The sequence below is a fragment of the Lemur catta genome, chromosome 1 (genome assembly GCF_020740605.2).
Source record: "Lemur catta isolate mLemCat1 chromosome 1, mLemCat1.pri, whole genome shotgun sequence".
Classification (NCBI taxonomy): domain Eukaryota; kingdom Metazoa; phylum Chordata; class Mammalia; order Primates; family Lemuridae; genus Lemur; species Lemur catta.
Window position 1 is genome coordinate 222,346,200 of NC_059128.1, and position 18,129 is coordinate 222,364,328.

General features: G+C 39.1%; 1 protein-coding gene across 1 annotated transcript in view; it reads left to right on the top strand.

Moving 5' to 3' along the window:
* The window catches only part of HACD2 (3-hydroxyacyl-CoA dehydratase 2), an 87,690-nt gene that overhangs the window by 50,304 nt on the left and 19,257 nt on the right, over nucleotides 1–18,129 (top strand). Inside the window, exon 4 of the mRNA XM_045540124.1 lies at nucleotides 4,388–4,476. Coding sequence (XP_045396080.1) covers nucleotides 4,388–4,476 — 89 coding nt within the window. The remainder of the gene's footprint in view (nucleotides 1–4,387; nucleotides 4,477–18,129) is intronic.

Consider the following 18,129-nt stretch of genomic DNA (forward strand, 5'->3'; position numbering starts at 1 on the left):
AAGAATGGAAAAACAAACACCACATGTACTCAGTGCTAAATTGGAACTAATCGATCAATACATGTGCACATGTGGAAGTAACATTCATCGGAAATCAGGCAGGTGGGAGGGAGCAGGAAGGGATGGGTAAATTCACACCTAATGGGTACGATGCACACTAACTGGGTAAAGGGCACACTTATAACTTTGACTTAAACTGTACAAAAGCAAATTATGTAACCAAAACATGTATATCCCCGTAATATACTGAAATTGAGAAAAAAGCAAAGGTCTGAGCCTCAAAAATTTTTATGTTATTTGTAATACTTTATTTCTTCATTTATAGTATCAAGAAATTGGAGGCAATTTAAATGTCCCACAGAAGGAGAATAAACAAATATATTCACTGAAAGGAATATCAGGACTCAAGCTAAAATGTTTTGAAGAATATAAGATAGAAAATTCTTAAAATGTTAAATGAGAAAAGCAAAATACAAAGTGTATAAACAATAGAACTGTGTTCAAAAATACGTTTAGAAGAAAAAGACTGGTAGGAAATATACCAAAAGAGTAAATCATTGTTTTTGAATACTAAAATTTTTTAAGAAAAACACTCCGATAATTTTTGTTTAGCATTTTTTAAAAGAAGACAAATATAAATATTCATATTCCCCAGAAAAGGGTATTTTTAAAAAGTTTTTAGAGATGAGATCTTGCTCTGTCGTCTAGGCTGGAGTGCACTGGCACCATCATAGCTCACTGCAGCCTCAAACTCCTGGGCTGAAGCGATCCTCCTGCCTCAGCCTCCAAGTAGCTGGGACTACAAGTGCATGCCACCACACCTGGCTAATTTTTTTCAGTTTTTAGAGACCCAGTCTCACCCAGTCTCACAGGCTGGTCTCAAACTCGTAGTCTCACACGATCCTCCTTGCCTCAGCCTCCTGAGTTGCTGGGATTGCAGGTGTGAGCCACAGCACCTGGCAAAAAAGGGTGTTATATAGTAGAGAAGAGATAATTACAAACCTGTGTTCAGCAGAATGACAGTTCTTCCCCTAGACCTTCCAGATCCCTCTGAAGTCATGCTTACTAAGCGTTCTGATTTTGATACCAGAAAAAAGTACCCTGGTGAATGGCATAAAATCAGGTTTTTGAACTTGCAAGTCTTAGAAATCAAGAAGTCTGATCAGGGACTTCCTGATGTCCCCCTGCCCCCACCCCCTGACAAGATACAGCAGCAACCCTGCATCATTGCGGGGAACATTAGCAGTCTAGCCCATTGCTTCAGCGGACAAAGGAGAAAGAGCAAAAATAAAAGGGAAAAATCATATTTTTATGTGATGAGCTGGTGTTTGAGTTTTTTAAAAAAGGAAAAGCTGGAAATACTGGTGGTCTTTCTGTAAGCAGAAATGCTTAATAATTCATTTAAGAAATCTTTTAATTCTCAGTCCTTATTTTTTTAACTTTTTCTTATTTGAAGTGTGATCTAAGTGTATTCACTAAATGTTTGACTCACTAATTAGCTTCTTTAGCTGTATTATATAATTATATAACCAGCTTTTATACTTCACTTATACTTTTTTTTAATAACAGCTTTGTTAAGATATAATGTTAACAAATCTTAACAAATCTTTGTTAAGATATGCCATACAATTCACCCATTTAAAGTGCTTAAATGAGTTGTGCAACCATGGCCACAATCAATTTTAGAACATTTTCATCACCCCAAAAAGAAATCCCATACCCATTAGCATTCACTCCCCATATTCCTCCAAGCCTCGCCCAAGGTAATCACTAATCTACTTTCTGCCTCTACTTTCTACCTATAGATTTGCCTATTCTGGACATTTCATATAAATTGAATCATACAATAATATGTGGTCTTTTGTCACTGTCTTCTTTCACTCAGCATAATGTTTTCAAGATTCATTAATATTATACCATGTATCTGTACTTTGATTTTTAAGATTATTATTCATCACTTTTTATTTATTCTAATCTTCCATTTTATGGATATACCACATTTTATTTATGCCTTCATCTATTGATGGACACTTTGATTATTTCCGCCTTTTGCCTAATGTGAATACTGCTGTGAACATGTATGTACAAGTTTTTATATAAACATATATTTTCATTTCTTTTGGAGATATACACATGCGCACACACACACATATACATATACCTTCCTAGGAGTGGGATTGCTAGGACATATGATAATTCTTTATTTAACCTTTGGAGGCACTGCCAGATTGTTTTCCAGAGTGGCTGCACCAGTTTACAGCGCCACTAGCAATGTAAGAAGTGGGGTACGGTTTCTCCATATCCTTGCCAATAGTAGTTACTATCTGTCTTTTTGATTGTAGCCATCTTAGTGGATATGAAGTATATCTCATTTTGGTTTTGATTTGCATTTTCCTAATGGTAAGTGATGTTGAGCTTCTTTTCATGTACTTATTGGCTGTTTGTGTTATCTTCTTTGGAGAAATGCCTGTTGACATTCTTTGCCCATTTTTAATTGGTTATTTGTCTTTTTATTGTAGAACTATAAGAGTTCTTTATATATTTTGGATATAAGTTCCTTACCATATGTGATTTGCGGATATTTTCTCCTATCTGTGGATTATCTTTTCACTTCCTTGATGGTGTCCTTTGAAGCACAAAAGTTTTTAATTTTGATGGAGTTCAATTTATTTTTTTTTCTTGTTCTTTTAGTGTCATATCTAACAAATCATTGCCTAATTGCAGGTCAGAAGATTTACACCTGTGTTTTCTTCTAAGAGTTGTATAGTTGTAGCTCTTACATTTAGGTCTTTCATCCATTTTGAGTTAATTTTTATATATAGTGTGAGGAAGCGATCCAATTCCATTCTTTTACATGTGATTATCCAATTGTCCTAGCATCATTTGTGAAAAGACAATTTTTCCATTGCATTGTCTTGGAATACTTGTTGAAAATCAATTTGACTGTAAATGTGAGGGTTTATTTTTGGACTCTCAATCTATTCCATTGGTCTTTATGTCCATACATTTATGTTTTTCTTTCATCGTGTCATTCATTTTGCAAAGATTTATTCGGTACTTCTAGATGCCAAGAATTGTGCTTGACATATCCATGTTATTTGCTTTTGGGAACCAAACTGTCACTCTTCAAAGCCCAGATTTTCTTTAGGAAACCCATTCTAAGAAGCTATAACATCTCTTTATCTTAATGAGGTATAAAGTGATTTTCTTTCCTTGCTGAACTGTAGAGGCAGTTGTAGATCTATCTGACTCATACATGGTCTTTTGGCAAGTTGTAGTTTGTCCAACTGTATGAATGTTCAGAAGTCCAAGTGCACTTGGAGTGCTTGGAAGAATGAAAATTGGTCTGGGCTAGTCCAGTGAGATGAGATTAGTTTTAAAGTGAAAGAAGGATCTACAACCTTGATGGGAGGTTCCTGCCAATTGTGGAGTGGCCCATGTGCGACTCGAGGCCCAGGAAGGTGGTGAGTCTAGTTGCTGGCAGCAGAAAGGCCAGAGAGAAGTGGAGTGCCTGCTGGATTGAATACTGCTGCCAAATTCTGCTTCCAGAGTTTATTTTAGTAGCAGTTCCTTGCCAGTGTAAAGTTATAAAGAAAAAAATATGTTTACAGATTACAGCTTATTGCTGGGTTCAAGATTAGTTAAAGGAGACAAGAATTCTGTATAATGGTGGTGGCTCATCTCTCAATAGGAATTATAGTTGCAGGAATTGAAGGGATAGGCCAAAGAAATGTAAACTTAGCAGAATTTGGTGATTATCTAAAATAATTAAAGGTGATTCCAGTGTTATAACTTGAGGACATTGGGAGGACATTTGTACCAGTGCTTGTAATGAACAAGGTGGAAAGAAAGTTTTAAAGATAACCTTTGATTTCGCTATGCTTATTGGCAAAATATTCAAGTAGATACTAAAAGATACCCAACTTCATCATTAGATAATATGTCAAGTCTGATATCCAGAAGCTTCTAACATTCATTAGACACAAATAGGATTGATTTCCCATCTATTGTTGTTGCCTGTTTGTTTTGAAACCCATATTGTAAAATGACCTCTTACCTGTTAATGTCTAATTTTAAAGGTTAGGTAGTGTTTTTATTTTTTCCATCTATATAACAATAAGTATAAAAATACTTGGTCACTGGTTTTGAAAGGCTTAAGAAAGGTACTTGGTTTGGTAGTGCCATTAACAATATTACTGTTTTGAGGGAAGAAAATATTTAATACTGACTGCGTTGAAAAACTTAGTCTGTATAGCAATATAGATAAGTTTCAGTTGCTCAAGATGGTTTTGTCTCTAAACACTTAAATGCAAATGTTTTAGAAAATGTATTATATGTTGAAACTTAATACTGTACATTTATTTATCCATCCTAAAATTTCTTTCAGGAATTGTTCCATCTTCTGTTGTCCTGACTTCTTTCCAGGTGATATCAAGAGTTTTTATGATATGGGCAGTGACACATAGCGTCAAAGAGGTAAGTGTTTATACAGACTAAAATAAAATAATATCAGCACTAACAAACACTAGTCAACTTTATTTTTCACATGTTTGTTATGGCTAAAGACAAAACTCCAGGTCATATCAATATAGCTGAAATAAAATTCAGGAGTGGGATTAATAGTGGGAAACATACTCCAAACATGCAGAGTTGTTAAAGAGAAGACTAAGTGGTGCAATCCTGTGATCTTAGTTTTCATGGAGGTTTGGATGGTATGGATGTGGTCTGCAACTCACTTGTATTTTTCTAGTATCTGTTTGTATCCAGCACATTAAACTCTGGGCATTGGTATCCTTGCAGTGGGAATGGGAGACATTGATTCATCCTCAGTTCAATTCTTATGGACCAGGAGAAACAAACTTGTTTCTACCCAGCCTACCAGGACAAATGGAATTGCCAAATGTGCTGAGTCTAGCAGTTCTGAGAGACCAGTTCTCTGACAGGGGCCTAGAGTGGTAGATACCTAGGCAGGCCCAGGGACAGTCATTGCAAGAATTCGATAACGAAAGCCATCATCACCATGGGTATGAATTTGCAACTAAGCTTTCATTTTTTGGAGGGGGGTCTGTTTTCTGCGTTTTCAAAGTCAGTTTTTTCTTACTAATATCACCTGGAGGTATTGTCCTTGTAGTCACAAGAAAGATTCATTTTTCAACTTTCTAGTCCATTAGCATTATTTTGGCATTCTTTTTCCTCTATTCTTCTGAAATCCCTGTCAAAACATTTTGTTTTTCAGGATTTATTTTGACAGTTTCATTTGTATTTCACCTAATGTGGGTTTTTGGTTTTTTTTAACCTTTTTATTAGTGTGTGATATATATCCAGAAAAATATACATAGTTAATTTTTGTTATTAATATATTTGCATGGAATTTGCAGATCCATGGGTTTTTTTTAAAAAGATCTCTCTCACTCTTTGAAAAGGTCTAAATTTCCCATGCAGAAGGAATGTAAAATAATTTTGTGCCCTTCTTTAGTGATTATATTTATTTTTTAAAAAGTTAAAGAAAAACAGGCAAATAAATTCTAATATAGCATATTTGCCTTTGTTCTCACTCTTAATTGTTTATGGAGTTAGGAAAATTATTTTAAAATGCCACATCATCTGTTTGTTCATTTATTTCAAAGTCCTTTCTACAAATTGTCATTTTTAAGCTATGTAGTAGTCCTCCCTTATTTGAGTGGGATACATTACAAGACCACTCAGTAGATGCCTGAAGCTGTGGATAGTATGCAACCTATCTTCCACCTACAAATTTAATGTCTTTTCCATCTTAAAAAAGCACTTATCTTGCACTGTGGCCACAACTTTTGCTGTTTGAGGTGCAACAGCAAAATTAGCACAAATTTCTTTTTCCTTCTTCACAATTTCACGAATAGGAAATTCATTCTTACTGTAGATCTTTGCAACCTCAGCATACAATTTGTTCACTTTCCTTATTAAGTGGAGAATTTTTACCTGTTCACTTAAAGGTACTTATGGCTCCTCTTTTGCATATCTGAATTGCCAGCATCACTGCTCCTGCACTGTGGGGCCACTATTAAGTAAAACAATTATTGCTTGAACACAGGCTCTGATAACTGATAACTAGGATAACTGATGACCAGACATAACTGGATACGCTGGACTTAGGGAGGATTCACGTCCCAGGTGGCACAGAGCAGGGCACAGAGCAGGGCAGCGTGAGATTTCATCAAGCTACTCAGAACAGCGCCCAATTTAAAACTTATGAATTGTTTATTTCTGGAATTTTCCATTTAATATTTTCAGACTGAGGTTGACCAGCGGTAACAGAAAAGCCCAGATAGAGGAGGACTACTGTATGTCTTCCTCTCTTACTTTTGTGTATATAATGTTTCCTTTTCATTTTAACCAACAACTCATAACTTTATCTTTCATTGGTCTCCAGTAACCTAAAACTTCTTCCTCACTTACATTCTTAAAAAGGCAATTATGTACTTTCAATAATTAAATGCTAGGTACCTGAAGTCAAAATACTGTCCACTATGGAGTGTTCAATCACTCTGCCAATATAGTCAGATATTGATTGTCCAGGTGCTAATGCCCCAGCTGATAGATTATCCATAGCCTCACTTCTCCTCCTCCCTCCTGCTTCAGTGACCACCTCTTATGAGCAGGTCTGCCAGAGGGGTAGACAGGCACATCAAACATGCCTACAATTCAAAGCAGGCAGTTCTGTTAGTCAAATTGCTGTTAGCAACATTTGCCAGGATTTCCTGGGCAGATCACTGAGACTGGTTGGCTTAAAAAGCTCCTAGTATCTCTGTGGATTGCAGGTGCATGGACCTGGCTGTCATCCTCAGTGACCAGCCTGCCTGCCAGATGTATAGACTCAACATGTACCAGATGGGCTCACATATATTATCACATTTTAGCTGTATAGTAATTTAGGTTATATATGCATTACATTTGCATATTTAAAATTGTTTCTCTGCAACCAAAGTGGCCCAGTTTCTGCTAACATTAACATATTTTCTGAAGAATGTAGTGTAGTAAATTTTATTGTCTTTCTGTCACCTCTTGGGTCCTTGTTTTTATATATACTCTATTGATTAGTTGACTTCCTCATTTCTCATGTCAGTAGGGTTCGATATTTCTGTTGTTCTGGGATCAGGTTCTTTTCTCCTCATCCCCCTTTTGTTTGAATAAAACTCACTGGTTTTGTTTAGAGCAGGAGATTCCCTTTCTGGCCCTGCCGAAGTCTTTGACAGCTAACTTGAAAAGCCTGTTGCTGTGGCACTTCAGAGGCCAGTCTGGTTGCTGTCACCTGTTCCTCAGCCCCTTCCCTTAGCCAAATGCTATTTTTCCTGCCTTAGAGTTTCATATTAGCTATAATTCAATTTGTTCTGTACAACATTACACACGATTTACATTCTTCTGTTTCCTGAAGCATCTTAAAAATATCTTTATTTTCCTTATATTTAGCTTTGCTTACTCTAATGGTGGAAATCATATAACTAATGCATAAGGAAACCGACCTCAGATATAACTGCTTAATAACATATACCTCAGTTTCTCATAGTGATGTTCAAATTTGTTTCATGCTGTTATCATTTCTCAGTTTCTTTTTACATAATATTCTCCTCTAACGTGGACAAGAATTCTTCATTTTTATCACATTACATTTGGATTTGGGCTTCTGTTTCACCCTCTCTGACCTGCTCATGTTTTCTATGCCCATTTCCCTTGTTTTCCTGTAATTGTGCATGATGCACTGAGGAGTAACCTTATACCTTTTAAGACTAGACTCTACTTTTTTCACATTTGAGGTGAAAAGGCCCTACAGGACCTGCATCCTCACTTGTCATTTTAGTTCTCTACACCATGGAATGCTAGTCACATAAATGTCACCGTGTACACTGTGAACCTAAAAGGTGATCAAGATGGTTTTCCACCCATCAGCTAGGGTGACACCTTGATCAGCAGGATATTAAGGAAAAACAAATTGTGGTCTCTGTGCTCAAAAGCTTTTTCTTGGTCTAATATAGCAAATAACCTTTTTCCTTTTATTTTTTATTTTATTTTTTCTTCCTTCATGCACAATCTTGGACAGGAACCTTTTTCCTTTTAAAGAGACCATATATATGAACAAAGAAGAGCTCTGGCAGAACAACAAGCTGGGGGGTGGGTAGGGAGGTGGGGCCTGGGAGTACAGGAGGGAATCCATAGCTCAAGTCTGCCTGTTTCCGATCTGGGTTGTCCCAGCTCTCCCAGCCCTGAATTGGCTCCTTCGGCCTCCCTTAGCCGGGCTGGCCACTGCTGGCATTTGCTACCTTAGCCCTTCATTTGTGTTTGTTTCTTTGTCTCCTTGTTCAACTGAGACAGATTGGCATTTTTCAAAACGAACTGCAGTACGAAATGCCACCTTCTGTCCCTCACCATGACCCCACTTCAGAAACAGACAAGTTCATCAGGCACATATCTTTCTTTGTCCATAAGTAGCTAAGCTTAGCTTATATCCTGAACATATAAGTAGACCACTGTTCTGTCCTTTCCTGGCTCAGCCCTCTTTGAAGAAGCCACCCCAAATCCTCTCCTGAGTTTTTAGTGTGAGATCTTGTGTTTGTGGAGCAGAAGTCCCAGCTCACCTTCCTGGGGAGTAGTTGAGGAAGAAGTTGCTGGGCTCTCACTGTGGCTGTAGCCCGAGTGCAGTGAAGAACCTCTATACTTTACTAGGGTAATTTGCATAAAATAAAACTATACCCTGGAGCACTGAGCCTTCTCTCTTGTTCTCCTCACCTTTTGCCAGCATTGGAGGAAAGGATGTTTTCCCACATTCTTCTGGAATGTTCTGTGAGTTCTCCTAATTTCACCAGTCAGCTGTGTCCCACCTCCTGACATGCTGCTGGGCGTGTGGCACTTCATCTACCATTCTCACTCATCAGCTTGTCAGCAAGATGCTTACAGAAATCTTGTCATCGGTGTTTAAGACAATTTCTGATAATCGCAATGGTTTTTGTTTGTTTGGTGTGTTATAGTTTACAGAGGGCTTTATTAAAGTACATTAATGACCACTCACTCTTGACAACCATCCATCGAGGTAGGTTGTAGTCTCCATTTAGAGTTTGGAAGCTGGATGGGCAAAGTGACTGTCACACACCCAACAAATGGCAGCTTGGGTTCTGAATCCAGGGTCTTTCCACTACATCAGAGCTGCCACCTTCTTACCCTTTGAAAACTTGATGAAAACATGTCCTTATTTTTGTTGTGCTGACTTTTCCTGCTCCCCCATGGAGTGAAAACCCCCGCGTCAGATCCAGAGGGACTTTCCTCTTTAACAGTTCCATCATGCCACATGCATACTGAGATACCATTCTCTTGTTAAATCATTCATGCGTCAAGTGCACACATCAGTCGTGGCCGTGGGTGCTTTTCTGCAACACTTTCTTCTCTGTTTTTTTACCGCTCAAGTGGCTCTGATGAATCTCTCCAATTAATTCGCCTTTCTCCTTGAAAGTTCCAAAACTGTTTTTCAAATTAGGATTTATAGACTATTTGGACCAGAATTACCCAGAGAGCTTATTAAAAACATTCCAGGACACACCCCACACTTGATATGGAATGTCTGGGAATGGGGCCAGGGAATCTGCATTTTTATTAGGCTCCTCAGATAATTTCATGAATTCCAAGGTTTAAGAAATGATCTAAGATACCTCTGTGTTGTGCTGTGATTTTTGTTTGACTTTCTCTTCTGGATTTCACTTCTTAACTTCACTTGAAGCCTAACCAAATCTCAGCATCTACTAAGTTCAAGAGCCATTATTTCATTCTTGAGGAATGAAAGCCTCAGAGGTCCCTTAAACTGCTAAGTAAAGTTACATGGAGTTTTTGGTGCTTTCTCCAAAATCCAGCTGATGACTAGGTAAGGGGAGGCTTGAGGAGCCCCCTTACAGCAGAGAAAGATCTGAAATCACTGCACTGAAGAACCAGGTCATTTCCACCTGAGGAAATACTATGCCAACATCTCTTCCTGAGATTTCTCAAGAAATATCATCGAGCCTGGACAGCTTTATTATCTTCTAGGTAATTAGAACTCAGTATTCTAGAACCTGAAGGCTAGCACCCATAACTTAGGTGAGGGGTTGATGAGTTTTGGCTTTGACATTTACCTTGTGACTTTCGACCAAGCACTTCAACTTTCTGAGCCTTGTTTTTCTCATCTATAAAATGATCATGCTAATATTTGCCCCACCTGTGATATCACAGAGTTTTCATGAAGATGAAATGAGGAGAATATCTGAAAACAAGGTGGCAAATATTTAGAAATCAAGATCTCTTGCATGCAGTTTTTCACTGAGCAGCTTCTGGAATCCCTTACGAAGCAGCAAACAACTGCTCTGGGAAGAAATGCCACTTCCTTCATAGATGGAACACAATTTTTTGTCTTCCTCTTTTTCTCCTCTTTTTCACTCTTGTGGAAGCTAAAACTCGATAAATTAATATCCTAAGACCCACATTCCTGTGTCTGCTTGGTTGCATTACAGCGTTTCTCTCTGCTGGGTTCTGCAGCTGAGTTTACAGTGTGCTGTGTTCTCTCCCACCTCTGGAGGCTGCTCCTGGTACCCTCTTTCCCCTGGCTGCGTATGCTCCCTGTTGTCCCTGATGGCTCTGCTGTGCCTTTCAGCATGCACCGCCCATGAACATGGTGTCGTGGAAAGACAGAAAGGGCAGCTTCTTTTATCCCGTCATTCAGACGAGATGAGTTGCTTTGTCTGGGGACACATTATTTCCTCAAGTTCTGTTCTTGGACCAGAAGCCATGCCACCCTGTCTTCTAGCCCCAGTGCCCCTTCCACAGTGACATCCCAATTCAGGTAGCAAAGGCCACTGAGATACATCCAGTATCCTCTGGCCCTCCAGAAAGCTGAATGTCTAAAATTCTCCACCTTATTCCATCTATTCCCTTACTTTCTATTTTAAATATTTCTGTAGGTGGATTTACATCACCTTCACTTTTAAAATTAGCACCTCTCTTAAAGGTAAGAAAACCTCATTATTTGATTGTTAATCAGACGCTGTCAAACTTTAGACAGCTCCTAGACAAATGCAGCAGTACTTTAGTGCTATTTCTACTTAAAGATTGTTTTACTTATAGCTAGATGGGTCCTTTTTCCATTACTTATATTTAGCATAGGTGATTTGGGCAAAATCAGAAACTATCTTTCTCTGTGTTTTTCTTCCTGCCCCTTCCCAACATTTTCTTGTACTGTGTATAAAGATTCTATTTCAAAATATAGAAAAATACTTAGATACTTTAGGTTTGTTGTAGGTTCACTTCTGCCATCCATGGTGCATCTTTCTCCCACTGTCCTAGTCCTCCCCCCTTTTTTTTAATCCCTTGAAAAACTCCACTGGAACTCATTTGTTGTTGAAAATATGATAACCTCTGATGATAATTATTAATAAGTCAGTTAAGTGTAATAAGTGTAAAAAAAAAAAAAAAGACATCTTCTTAACCCATGGAAGCCGACATTACCACACTTCATACAGAACACAGCCCAGTTTGTCAGTCAGTAGTTGAGTAGGTTCCAGGCTCAGCAAAATCAGGACGTTTAATTGGCCTCTAACATTCGTCTTTTTCTGCTCTGGGCTCTCCTCCATTGCATCCTGCACCCTCCTCCCTGTGGTGAGTCTGCCCCACAAACACGCCAACAGTGAAGCTCCTCAGGGCATTTTCTTTTGCTCTCTCACCCCAAGGGCTAAAAGCTGACATGCACAATTCCCAGTTGCCAGTTCTGGCACGAGAAAGGCCAGATACACCAGACAAACCCCCTAGAAGTCTGCACAGTTATCTTCATGTTGGGAGCTCTCACTCAGGACAGGAAGGCCCAGGTCCCAACCTGCCAGCCCTGGAGAAAAGTGTCCTCTGGGGCCCAGCGCGGTTCCTGTCCCAGATGGCCCGCCCTGTTCCCTTCAGGCTGCAGCACTGGGTGCCTTCTTCCTTTCCCTCTGCCCCAGGACTTCCAGATTTTAGGCTTTTCAGTATATTTTGCACTTTAGTGTTCTAAAATATTATACTAAGCCCCCTCCCATTTAGTTTATGTTCTGGATGCATCATTGGGGTCTCCTACATCCCTCCAATTTTTTATAATGAAATTTCTGACAAGCTAGTTATATGTCATCAGCTTGAATTAATGAGTAACACAGGGAAACAAAGCTCTGTGGCATAGAACTGTGCTGTCAAGTTGTATTATCAGTGGAGAGTCAGCAGTAAGTGATTCTGACATTCAAGCTAGCTTTCATCCTTGGGTTCAGTGAAATGAATTAAGATGCTTCTTTACACTGTTTGTTTAAAGCCAAAAAAAGTAACTTTTTATTACTATATAGTGATGGAAAGATGTTGGTTGCCCACATTTTTCTTCTGGGTTTCTTTGGGGTATTTCCTTTATCCCTGTACAGTCCAATAGAACTTTCCTCGGTGGTGGAAATGTTCTATATTTCTGTGCTCGTCAATACTCCTAGCCGTATGTGAACACATTGGACACTTGTAATGTGGTTAATGTGACTGAACAACTGAATTTCAATTTTATGTTTTATTTTAAATAGCTGCATGTGACTGGAAGCTAGCTTACTGGACAATGCAGCTCTAGTTGTATCATTATTTACCATTGTCTTGCTTTTAGTCAGTTCAGTTTTCATATATTGTATCTCAGATGTGTGTGTGAATGGCTGTATAATTTTTCATAAGGCAGCCAAAGAAAATTTATAAAATATCCTTGGTATACTGTATTCTTTAGGTCAAGGGATTTCATTTTAGTTCCCTAGATTAAATTGTCACGAAAATCCTGATTGTGGGTATGGGAAATGGTGTTGGTGATGGTCCCCTCACCATTGCAGAGGTGGCCGTGGGTCAGATGTGAGTCCACTGGGTCAGGAGACTGTGCAGGCCTCGAGCCTCAGAGGCTGCAACCTGGCAGTGGGTTCACCATGACACACGTCCCACGTTTGCCCTTGTTGGAAACCATTTCACATGCCTTTTCTCTCCTGTTTGAGTTTAAAGATGCCACCAGAGAGTACAGTCAGCACTATTATCCCACTGCACTTGAAGCTTCTCCTTTCACACTGCACAGGGGAGGTGATTGGCGTGCGTCGTGAGCCTTGTTAAGATATGTCAGCAAAGCCAAGAAAAGTTAAAAGTTATTACCTGTAAACTGCTTTTAAACAGGTGTGCTCCACAGTACAATAGAGGCATTTTTAAGCACTGGTTAATATTCATTTGAAAACTTTTAATATGTGGGAGGCAGAACTGTCTTTTATTACCTGCTTCTTTGCCAAAATGGTGGTCCTTTACATACTGTAGCTTTCTCAAAATAACTTTATTTTGAAGCACGAGTATCAGATAGTTTAATTAAAAATACATCAACCTGAGAAGAATACCAGTACCTTCCACCTCCTGATAGTTGTCCTGCAACAATGAACGTGGTCAGGTAACAACTAACTGGTCTCATTGGAAATCTTAAAGACCACAAGGGAACGTGACGAAGCACCCCCACCCCCCACTCCTATGAATATAAATAAAGTGTATTTCTGTTTCTTAAGGGAAGAGACAAACCTTTTTTACTGACCCATCTCAAGAAGCCCTGTAGTCAAAGCTGTCACTATGAGCTGTGATGTATCACAGAAAAAATAAAGCATATTACTAAGCTGTCTGCATTTTCCAGAGAGAGGACCCCTTTCAAGTCTGGAGTAAAACCATGGTGCACTTCGGGAATTTGTAAGCTGTGACTTGCTATACACGTGTGGGTGTGTGTGTGCATGCTGAGGGCATGCTCTGCATTTTAGAAGGGAAGAGAACTAATGATTAGGCTTGATAGATTAAAGAGTTTTAACTCTTGTTTTCTTCAGATTGCCCCCATAAATGTTTGTTTTTAACAGGACAAGTTTTGGCATTTTCTTCCTCTTACCTCATTGTGCTTGGGCTTATTACCAGAATAACACAATGCTTTCTGCATTGGTGCTGACTCGTTTGAAGGAATCTTTTGTCAAGGTCATTGCCTCAACGAAAAATATGTTCAGATCCTCAAGTGTAGAACTAATCAAATTTTTTAGAATAGAGTGTTCAGCCTTCCATTAATCAATTTTTTAAGTAGCATTTAACAGTTTTTCAGACTTTAGAGTTTTTCAAATATGTTGTGTTACATTTCTGTAGCACTTTACCATCTGTAGCCAAGGTTATCAACTGTCAGCAGGTCTGTCCCAGATTGGTTTAAAAAGAAAGTTCAGCCACATGCATTAGCTCACGCCTGTAATCCTAACACTTTGGGAGGCCAAAGCAGGAGGATCACTGAGGCCAGGAGTTCAAGACCAGCCTGAGCACCATAACGAGACCCCTGTCTCTACAAAAAATAGAAAAATTAGCCAGGCATGGTAGAACATGCCTGTAGTCCCAGCTACTGGGGAAGCTGAGGTAGGAGGATTGCTTGAGCCCAGGAGGTGGAGGCTGCATTGAGTTATGATGCCATTGCACTCTGGCCCAGACAGCAGAGCAAGAACCTGTCTCAAAAAGAGAGAGAGAGAAAGAGAGAGAGAGAGAGAGAAAAAGTTAGTTCAAGAAAAACATGGTGGTGGCCAGGCACGGTGATTCACACGTGTAATCCTAGCACTCTGGGAGGCCATGGTGGGAGGATTGCTTGAGCTCAGGAGTTCGAGACCAGCCTAAGCAAGAGCAAGACCCATCTCTACTAAAAAAACAGGAAAAATTAGCCAGGTGTGGTGGTATATACCTGTAGTCCCAGCTACTCAGGAGGCTGAGGCAGGAGAATCACTCGAGCCCAGGAGCTTGAGGTTGCTGTGAGCTAGGCTGATGCCATAGCACTGTAGCCCACACAGCAGAGTGAGACTCTGTCTCAAAAAAAAAGGAAAAGAAAAGAAAAACATGGTGACTGGAGAGTGCACGCACACTATCTCACACAAACAATCAGTGTGTACCTCAGGTAGTGATTGCCAGATAGGTCCAGTGTTATGAAGTCTAAATTTTTTAAAAAAGGCAGAAATCCGTATTTTTAAAATGTGATATGTGTCAGTTTTTAAAAACTGGTTTAATTATTTTTAAAGTACTATATAAGCCCAACACAACATCTTTGGTCCAGGACCATTGGTCACCATTTTGATACTTCTGCTCCAGGAGATGATGGTCATAGCCTTTATTTTTATTTTCTCTTTTGAAATGTTTACAATTATTATACTTTCATAGAACAAAAAGAACCCCATGACATTTCACAAAATATATTGTCAATTTCATGTTCTTTTGACATTTCAGTTACATTTCCAACAGTGATAAATCCTATCCCCTCTAGAGTATTGGACAGGCACATTGGGGTACTACATTTGGAGATTTAGGGGAGACTATGGAGTGAGTATACCCTGGCTCTTCCCCAGGGGGCACAGTAACTAATGGGTGGGAATGTTCTCTGGGCTATCACTGCTGCAGTTAATCCTGTCACTTCATAGGCTACTTAGACTAGATTAGATATATATGATCAAGGTTGGGATTAGATACAACCCCATTCCGATGCAATCTCCATGCTTGAGTTGGGTCAAAGGTAATAGTTGTATGAAAGCTTTTCAGTTAATGACATGCTCTTTGGAGTGAGAGAATCAAACAGGACTAAGGAAGAATATTGGGAAAAGCCAGCAGCTGGTGAGATCCTTAGACATCCCAAAGTGGATAAATGTATGTTAACCTTTAAGTAGAGGGAGAGATGGCATCTTTTAAATAATACTTAAGCAACAAAAAGTAAAACAACAACAACAACAACACAGAACATTTTCTTGGTAATTAGCCTCAGAGGTAACATTGTACTGAGTCCCAGTAATGACTAGCATAGATAGTAGGAACTCAGTAAATCTGTTTTGAATTGAATTTTTCCTTTCATGGAATAATGGCAAGCACTTTGCTAAACATGTAATATGTTTCTCTAATCCTACAACACCTGTGCAAAGGCTCGTTTCTCCAGTTTACAAAAGAGGGCTCAGAGAGGAGAAGTAACTTGGCCCCAGGACATGCAGCTAGGAATTCTGGAGGTCTGTTTGATTCCATAGTTGCACTTGATTGGAAAAAAGGCCAGTTGTAGTGATTAGCTAGGTTACTTGAAGTACCTGCCACCCTTCCTTCATGTTCCCCAGAAAATGAGCTGGATGCATAGTAAGCATTAAAGTTGGACTAAGGGGAACATTTTAGCATTCATCTCTGCATGTCTGGCTTTGTCATAAATGCAGAATTGATCATGGATTGCTTGTTGACTGCATGGCTATACATTTTTCTCATTGCATGTTCAGAAAAGTTTATTTCACGGCCAAGAATTGTTTTTAACTAGGCCATTCACATCAAAAAATAGTCCTTAGTTATTGTGTTGTAATGGTAAAAACTTTTTAACCAGTTTTCTTTGTCACTGAAGGTTTTGAAAAAAACTATGTAGGCCAGGCGCAGTGACTCATGCCTGTAATCCTAGTACTTTGGGTGGCCGAGGCAGGAGGATTGCTTGAGTTCAGTACTTCAAGACCAGCCTGAGCAAGACCCCATCTCTACAAAAAATAGAAAAATTAGCCAAGAGTTAGGAGGATCACTTTGAGCCCAGGAGTTTGAGGTTGTAGTGAGCTAGGATGACACCACTGCACTCTAGCTGGGGCAGCAGAGCAAGACCCTGTCTCAAAAAAAAAAAAAAAAAAAAGGTAAATAGTTGCACATTTTTCTATCCTATAAAAATATTAATATTTTTATAACTTACAGTTTTCATTTAAAAAAGAATATTATTTTCTGGTTTGTTTACCAAGCACCCTATAATGGATTTTTAAATAATACCAAATCATAAAGATCATTTAATATATGAAATTGTTATGTAAAAAGACTAGTACTAATCCAAACATCTTTTTTTTGTAGAGACAGACTCTCACTCTGTCACCTAGGTGAGGCTGCAAGTGGTGCAATCATAGCTCACTACAGGCTCGGATTCCTGGATTCAAGCGATCCTCCTGCCTCACTGTCCTAAGTCGCTAGGACTACAGGCATACTCCACTATGTCCGGCTAATTTTTAAATTTTTGTAGAGATGGGGTCTCGCTACGTTGCCCAGGCTTGTCTCGAACTTGTGGCCTCAAGCCATCCTCCCAGCCTCCCAAAGTGCTGGGATAACAGGTGTGAACCACCACGACTGGCCTAAGCACATGGCATCAATATTTATTACATTTCAATGTCTTATCAAGGATGAAATTCCTTTTAATAGATAACTAAATGAGTTGCGTTTTTGTTCAAAAAAAGTTTAATCAAGTTAGAGAAAGGACTGAGATTGTATTGTTTTCCAGCCCCAACCCCTCAGTTGATTCACCAGCCAGGCACCGGTGCTGTGGCACTCCCCACCCAAGGCTGTTCCAACCAAGTCAGAGAACTGCAGGCTCAGCCTGCAGATGGGTCACCACCTATTAATTCTTTATTCTTATTCATTCAACAAATATGTGTTCGGCATCTTCCATGCTCCAGGTATTATGCTAAGCACTAGGATACATAAGGAAAGAAGAAACATAGTTGCTGCACTCACAGGGCTTCCAGTAGGATCAAGCAGACGGCAAACACCATATAGATGGATAACTTATAAGGCAGAGGGAGGACAGAGTGCCGTAACACTTGTCATCCTCAGTTGCCCCAGTTGAGGGCTGTTTGAGCCTGTTAAGGTACCTAAGGAGCTGTGCCACTCTCCCAGGCCTAGTTGTTTTCCTCCTGGGACGGTCAATGAGTTAACACATACAAAACATTTAGAACAGTGCCTGGCACTTAGTAAGTGCTCAATAAGTGTTAGCTACACATTAGCTATAAAGTAACCTAATCTTTTTACAAGTTTGTCATTTTCTCTATTTCCAGAAATAGACAAATTTCTATATAACTGTTTTGAATTTTTTTGTATATCCTGAGGTTTATTACAGACATGTAATTGACTTTTCACATAGAAATAGATATGTTCTTTACACTTACTGAAACAGTTTCACAGTTAGCTGGTAAAAATTTACGCATAATTACTTTTATTATACTTAAGAAATAATTAGCCCTGCTAATGGGAACTATCATCATCTTAATCATCATTATTATCAATCTAAAGCATTTATTAAGAATTTGATTT